This window comes from Monoraphidium neglectum (assembly GCF_000611645.1).
Source record: "Monoraphidium neglectum strain SAG 48.87 unplaced genomic scaffold scaffold03057, whole genome shotgun sequence".
Classification (NCBI taxonomy): domain Eukaryota; kingdom Viridiplantae; phylum Chlorophyta; class Chlorophyceae; order Sphaeropleales; family Selenastraceae; genus Monoraphidium; species Monoraphidium neglectum.
In genome coordinates, this window is record NW_014010571.1 from 1 (window position 1) to 7,331 (window position 7,331).

General features: G+C 65.5%; 2 protein-coding genes across 2 annotated transcripts; one reads left to right on the forward strand and one right to left on the reverse strand.

The window, feature by feature from the left end:
* Window positions 1–4,221: 4,221 nt before the first annotated feature.
* Window positions 4,222–4,973, reverse strand: MNEG_12086 (hypothetical protein; the record flags this gene model as incomplete). The annotated part of the gene is made up of 1 exon (XM_014039441.1): window positions 4,222–4,973. A coding segment is annotated over one exon (752 nt), but the record flags the coding sequence as incomplete, so codon positions are not given.
* A 1,095-nt stretch (window positions 4,974–6,068) lies between these two features.
* Window positions 6,069–7,065, forward strand: MNEG_12087 (hypothetical protein; the record flags this gene model as incomplete). The annotated part of the gene is made up of 2 exons (XM_014039442.1): window positions 6,069–6,443; window positions 6,703–7,065. 2 exons carry the CDS (start codon window positions 6,069–6,071, stop codon window positions 7,063–7,065), a joined length of 738 nt encoding a protein of 245 aa, XP_013894896.1.
* Window positions 7,066–7,331: the final 266 nt, after the last annotated feature.

Sequence of the window (7,331 nt, forward strand, 5' to 3'; positions counted from 1 at the left end):
GGGGGAGGGCTCCAGCAGCATGAGGTGGAGGGCGCTCGGCTGCTGGCATGGCGGCACGTCGACTCTGGGGGTTGGGGGTTGGCAAGGTCGGGGTTGTGGGGATGCGTTTGGGAGGGGTTTGCTTGGGTGAGGGGGCTGCTGGGCTGCTGCATGAGGCCCTGGTCCATAGCAGCTTGCTGATGGCATAACTTCCTGCTCTGGGCTGTTGCGACTGTGGACACCACCCCATGGCTGAAATTCAGGACTGTTGGTCTGTTGGTCGGCCGCACACTGGAGACGATGACGAGGACTGCACCCCTGCCCGACCAAGTTTTGGTGATGCCGCGCACCTGACAGCCTGCTTGCTGCCTGGCGCCAGGTCAGCTAGTTGGTGGGCAGCAACGGCCTCTCCATCACGGACGATGAGCAGAGTGCGCGGCGGCATCTGTGGCAGCAGGGCCGTGCCCTCCTCGGTGGACTCGTCGCAGGCCGCTGCCACGGGGCCCGTGCAGGCCGCAGCAAGATGCACAAGAAGCCGGTGACCTGCTAGGTGACCCGATTCGAGGAAAGGCGGCCAGCACAGCGTCGCGCGAGGCCCGCCGGGACGCTGATCTGCGAGCCGACCTCCCATGGTGCAAGTGTGCAGAGACAGTCTATATGATGTTTTTAGCGAGCACAGGATCACGCTAAGGTGTGTCGAAGGTTTTCGGCGAAGTGCCGGGCTGCACGTGTACTGCACTACGGTATAACAGGCCGGGCATGTATGATACAGGCCTTTGAGATGCCATCAATATTGTTTGTGTGTGTTATAGTATGTGCCCCGCGGGATGGGCTAGCTCCTGCCGAAAGCGTCTCCGATCCTGGCGATTTGGCAGGACAGCAGTCGCCGTGACATGAGGGCAGGACGGTGCATCCAACACGCGCAAAGTGTGTGTACTGCAATGTGGCAGCACATTGTGTAGGGATGGGTCCGTGGCCGCCTTGGAGCAGGCGTGAGGCTGGCCACCAGCGGGAAGCGCCCTGTCATCACACATAGCGTCCTGACGTGCGGCCTACCTTTTCGGGTCGGCGTCGCCAAACCCCTTGGAAAACTTGTCCAATATTACAAATGTGATGGAAAAGCCATGCATGGCCTTGGATGCTGCATGCGAGGGCTGTGCGCGTCACTTGGCTTCTGCGCCCAGCCGTCGTGGTCCGCAGGCGCCCCAGCCGCCTTGCGTTCCCCGCCCTGCGGCCGCCAGCAGTAGCCCGCCGCTCGAGCTGCTGCTGTCGCTGCTGCGCCTGCTGCGACCCAGAACCTGAGGCCCCTGCTGGGACCCGCCGCGGCCGCCGCCCCCCGAGTAGGTGCCCATCGCCCCAAAACCCCCCGCGCCAGATAGCCTCATCGACGCACGGCCCGCCCGCGACGGCTGCTGGCGCCCGCTGCCCGACCAGGCCGGAGAGTCCGAAACGCCGCCCGCCCCGGACTGCGACAGCGACAGCCTCTGGATGATGCCCTGCGCCCAGTCCGCGCCCGCACGCTCTGAGCTCGGCGGCAGCCTTGGGCCACCGCTGGCGCCGCCGCTGCTGCTGCTGCCTGAGGGGCTTGAGGGACGCGCCGGTGGCTGGCGCCCGCTCCCAGTGCGTGGTATGGTCAAGCTGCGGCTGCAGCTGCGGGGCGGGCTATTGGGGCGCGGCTTCGACTCCTGGCAACGGGCGGGGGACCCCTCATCGTCGCTGAAGCGGCGGAAAACGCCTGTGTACGTCCTGGGCAGTGCGCCGCCCTGACGGCAGGCAGTGGGGGTATGGAGGTGTGCGTGGTGTTAATGATGTAAGCCAAAGGTGGGCATATGGACTGCCATTATCCAGATGTCAGGGAATGTTCATGTTTGGGTGTTGCTAGGAAGCGTAGCAGTGCGTGTGATGATATAGTGATGCCGCAGGCCGGTCGCTCCATCATTCATGGATGCCTTTGCCTTGCCCACCTGCCCGAGATTGCGTCGCGGAGCACCCAGGCTTGGCGCAGACGACAGGCGACCACCAAGCCATCGTGGCGCCGTGCCGCCATCAGCATCGCTGCTGCTGCTGCTGCTGCTCCGCTCGGCTGCGCCGCTTGGGCGCATTGCAGCATGGTGGCGGAAAGCGGCGCCCTGCTGAGCGCGCCCAACTGGACCTGCCCCTAGCTGCCGCGCCTTGGTAGCCTGGTTCGCCTGCGTCAAGCTGCGCAGCTCCGCCATGGCGCCACGGATGTGGTGGCTTGCAGTGGAAGGCCGGTTCCGTCCCGCAAACATCCCAGCTGCGCGGCCAGATGCGCGCCGCCCGCCCTTGCCGTCACCGCGATCGCCGCAGCTCGAACTGCATGTACTGCTCTCGCTGCTCCAATCGAGCGCTGCGCTTGGGTGCCGGCTGCTGGTGCCGCTGCTGGCGCGCAGCCTGCCGGCGATGCTGCCTGCACGCGCAAGGGCACCTCTCTCAATGCTGTCCCGCCTGGCGGCGCTGACCCACGGCTGGAGCTGCAAATGCTGCCGGCTGCTTGAGCGGGGAACCGAGCTCCTTGGCAAGATGCGTTCATAGCCACTGCTGCTGCCGTCGCTGCTGCTGCATTTGCAGCCAATTTTGGGGTGTGCAGCGTCAGTGTGCGAACTCCGCTTTGACCGCAGCGGCCGGGTGGGTGGCTGTAGGTGCAGCGAGCTGAAACGCTGGAGGCCCGAGGCTTGGCGTGCGGGAGGACCTCGTTGCTTCACGCGGGCGCCAGCGCTATATGACAAATCGGAAGACGACGAGTCGCTCTGCCCGCAGGGCTTTTGAGCGGTTTGAGCGACGTTAAAGGTGCGTCTCGTGGCAGCGACCGAGGGGCTCCTGCGGCCGCACGGCGCCACGAAGGGGGTGAGGGCCTGCTGCCGCCGTGAGGCGCATGCCGCTGCGCCCCCACCGCCAATGGCTACATATTTGCTGCTGTCGCTGTCGCTGCTGCTGGCATGTGCAACGTTGCTGGTGCGCACGTGCTGGCTGAGGCGTGCTCCCTGATGCGGGCTGCGGCTGGCCCGTGCGCAGGCTGATGTGCCCCCGCTCCTGCCGCGGGCCCGTCGCTGCCTCCGCTCCCAGGCTCCCCCGCTAGTGTCGCTGGATTCACTGCTGTCGCTGCCGGCGCCGCAGGGCTCCCTAACGCTCGCCCTCTGCCGGGCGCCAGCGCTCGTGGCTGCAAGGTCAACGATATTGATGTCAGAGGTGCGCCGTCGTCGCCCGCTGCTCCTGCTGCCGCCCCTTGCGCTGTTGCTCCTGCTGCTGCCCGACTCGCTACCAGGGAGCCGGCCATCGCCCATGCCTTCGTCCAGCTCAGCTGCGCCTGCCACGCCATCCGCCTGCGGCTGCTTCCACCCTCCAAGGGGGTAGAATGGGTCGGCGCGCGGCAGCGGCGCCGGCGGGTGCCGCGGCGGCGGCTCCAGAATTGCAATGGTAGAAGCGCCGCGGGCGCGGCCCTCGTCGATAAGGAGGGCCCGCACAGCAGAGTACTCCCGGTGAAGCGACGGCGGGGCTCGGCAGGCGCTCGCGCCGCCGCTTGCTGCAGGCAAAGGGAGCACAAGGTACGGGACGCCAGCGGTCCTCAGCACTAGAAATATGCCAATGTGTTGATTCATTGTGATGTGCATGCATGGGTTAAGCAAACAAGCAGGGCACATTCCAGGTATGCCTGTGCTCGCACCTGCACTCGCAAGGCGTGCATCAATCGCCTCGCCCACCGCAGACTGCCTGGTCGCCGGTGCTGCCCCCGCATCCCTGCCGCCGCTGCCCCACCCGGCGAGGGTCGCCATGCTGCGCCGGGCTGCCCCATAGAGTGGTACTTCGCAAGAAATCTGGCCTGCAAGGCTCTGCCGCCCCTGCAAAAATGCTCCCGTTGACTCACGCCGTGCAGAGACGGCGGCTGCGGCATCCGACAGAAGCATGGAGCTTGCGCGCTCCCCTACCCCGTCGAATGGGCTCTGGCTACTGCGGCCTGATAGCCGTGCCGACACAGCTGGTGAGGCCCGCCCGCTGGGCGCCAGCGTCGCGGCAGCCGCGGCGGCAAGGCTCACGCGGCCGCCGCCCCTGCCTTGCAACGGGGGTGCTGATGATGGGCGAGCTGTGTGCCAGCTAGCCGGCGGGGCCGCAAAGGGGCTCGGCTGGCGCGGCGGCAAGGGGAGTGTTGCAGAACTTGCAGCTTCTGTGTTCCGTGCTCTTGGGCGAAGATCAAGCTCCCCCTCAACAGGTGGCTCCTCATCCCACACAAAGACGCCGTGCTGGTGTGGCGGCGCGTAGGCGCCGGCACCTGCTCCGGCGGCCCTGCCCCACGCCAAGCTGCCGCGAGCGCCGCCGGTGCCGCCGCTTGGACGCGGATCCGCGAGCGCGCCCCCGCCGCAGCCCTGCGGCTCGGGTGGCGGCGGCATCAGCAGCAGGCCTGTGCCGACACCCTGCTCGGCCCCGAGCCCCGTCAGGGCAGTGGGTGTCGGGGACCCCAGCATCCTGCTCATGGTGCTGGAGCGCGCCTGAAGGTATGAGAGCAGCTGCTCCTTCTCTGCGCTGCGCGCGGTCAACGAGGAGGCGGCCTCACGGTTCGAGACGTACGCGCCCTGCGCCGAGGGCGGCGGCGAACCCGCGGCCAGCATGCTGCGACGCATTTGTGGGCGCTGCGGCTGCGCCTGCTGCGGCGTCGACAATTGCTGCTCCCCGCCGCTGCCGCGCCAGGGATCGAGCGGCAACGGGCCGCTTTGGCCGCCCAACCCGGGCGCGGAAGTGCTGGCGGCTGCGGCTGCGGCCGGCCCGTGGCGCGTGCCGCTGCAGATGCTGCGGCGCAGCGCCACTGCTTGCAACACCTCCTCGGGCACAGGGCTGCTGGAGGCACTCCTCGAGGGGCGCATAAGGTCAGTATTGAGGGACGTCGCCGCATGAGACACGCGCCTCGCGTCGTCCCACCACTGCTGCTGCAGGCCGCGCTTGTCCATGGCGGCGAGCGCGGGGCCGGCCGAGCTGAGGCGCATGGTGACTCGCACCAAACTTAGAGGCTAATGCGACGGATGAATGTCGACCTTTCTGCCCGTCATCGCGAGAGCATGACAATGCAATCGCGCAAGAGAGCTGACTTTCAAAAAAACGCGCTATGAACACCTTATGGTTGGACCTAAGCGTTATATTGGTAGTACGTGTTACAAGGGACGCAATCTATGGCAGTGTTCATGCGTGTTTTTGATTGTTGACTGGTCAATCCTCGTTCACTGCCATGCTTCCGCACCCAACACGCCCGCTTGATTATACCTCCAGCAGCCGGCAATGGTCTGTGCGGGGGTGACGAGGTTGATGAGATGGGACATGTGGGACATTGAGCCCTTGACGCCCATGTTGGAAGGCCTAGCGAGAATGTTGTGTGTATCATAACAGTGACAGGGCCTGGTCTTGCCAGTGCGATGAGTGACCCAGATCCAACACATAAAACGCATTGAGCAAACAACTGCGATTTTCGTCAATCGCGCTGAAAGCGCCTCGTGCACTTGACCGTCACATTGAGCCTCAGACAGCATCCCTCAGCTCGGCTTGGTGCTCAGGGAAGCAGCTTGTACCAGTCGTGCATGTGCGCAGCACAGAGTGGTTCCACGTGACCTTGAGTCCGCTCAAGCAGGTTATCAGGATGCCGATGCCTCAATCTCGCGGCGTGGTGCATCGACGAGCGCCGACAGACGCGAAAACGAGCAAATATCCTGGGGGGTACCCTGCCACCATGTGCGCTCCACCAGGCAGCAGGGAGTCTGCAATTTCAAGTGATGCTGCGTGCTAGGTACAAGAACTGCCGTGTCAAACGCAGTCGCGCACAGGCATTACAGCAGCATGCAGCATGTGCAGCGGGCGGCACCAGGTGACGTGGTGTGTACCAGGTGTGCACCCAACCGATCATGCAGCTTCTGTGCTTCGGTCATGTCGATTGTTGACTTGTAACACGTCTTGACATATATACATATGAACATGTCCATTCAGATCCAGGACATTGCATCGTAGCTTGTTCACCCAACCCGCGGCCTCAGGGGCCGTGTACGCGCGCTGAAAGGCTTGTATCGGTCAAAAACTGCCATCTATAGGCAGCCATGTTCTCGAACGGCTACGTGGGCACCGCCCAGGACTCCCAGCGCATCAGGCGCCAGGAAAAGCAGCGCGAGGAGCAGCGCAAAAAGTACGAGGACCAGCAGGCACAGCAGCGTGAGAAGGTACTGAACGCGGGCCTCAAGCAGTTCGGCTCGTCGAAGTCCGAGGCCTATGAGGCCGCGTTCAAAACCGAGACGGTGGGCCTGGTCACCCGGGAGGAGTTTATGAACAAGCGCAACACGATTCAGCAGCGTCTGGCTGAGGAGGAGGCCCGCGAAAAGGAGGCAACAGAGGCAGCGGCAGCGGCGGAGAAAGAGCGGCGCAAGCGCGAGAAGGCTAAGGCCAAGCTCAAGGCCAAGCTGTCCTTCCTGGGAGATGTGAGCCTTTGGCGGTGCTGTCTGGCATGCAGGGAGCAGCATGCTTGCACACTGCACACTGTCTAGCCATACGCGCCCTCGGTGCGAATGTGAGCCCGCGCCCATTCTTGGCTAGGTGGCCCAGCGCAGAACGAACGGCTCGGACACGAGCCGCTGGGTGCATGCGCGGGACAGCGGCGGCTGGCTAGTCACGCATCACCCTCTCCCGCCTGACGGCCCCCGCCTCCATGGCCGCTGCCCCGCGCCCCGTCACCCCCAGGGCGAGGAAGAGGACGCAGAGGAGCCCGATGGCCCCCCCGCAGCAGCCGCCGCCGCGGAGCGCGCCGCCAGCGGCGCCAACGCCAGCACGAGCGGCGGCGAGGGCTCCGGCGGCGCGGAGCCCGAGCCGGCGGCGAAGCGGCCCAAGCTGTCGAAGCTGGGGAAGGACCCGACAGTGCGGACCGATTTTCTGCCGGACAAGGATCGGGAGGTCATGGAGGAGGAGCTGCGGCAGAAGCTCAAGCGGGTGGGCGGGGCTGCAGAGGGAAGGGTCGGCCGCCTGCTGACGTCAGCCAACCCGCGACCAGGGGCCGTGCGGGCGGCGCGGATCTTGCGGCACCAAGGGGCCCTTCTTGAAGCGTAGTGGTGGTGGTGGTGTGGGGGCAGGGCCCCGCATTAGCGGTAAGCGCCGGGCTTGTGATACCGGCCCGGCTGCGCGCGCCCCCCGCCCCCTAGGAGTGGTTTGACCAGCAGGAGGCCGTGAAGAATGAGCCCCTGGAGGTCACCTACAGCTACTGGGACGGGGCGGGGCACCGCAGAAAGATCACGGTACGAGTGTGGAGGCTTGTGTGTGCGTGTATGGTGTGTGTATGTGTGTGTGTGTGTGTGGGTGCGTGTGTGTGTGTGTGT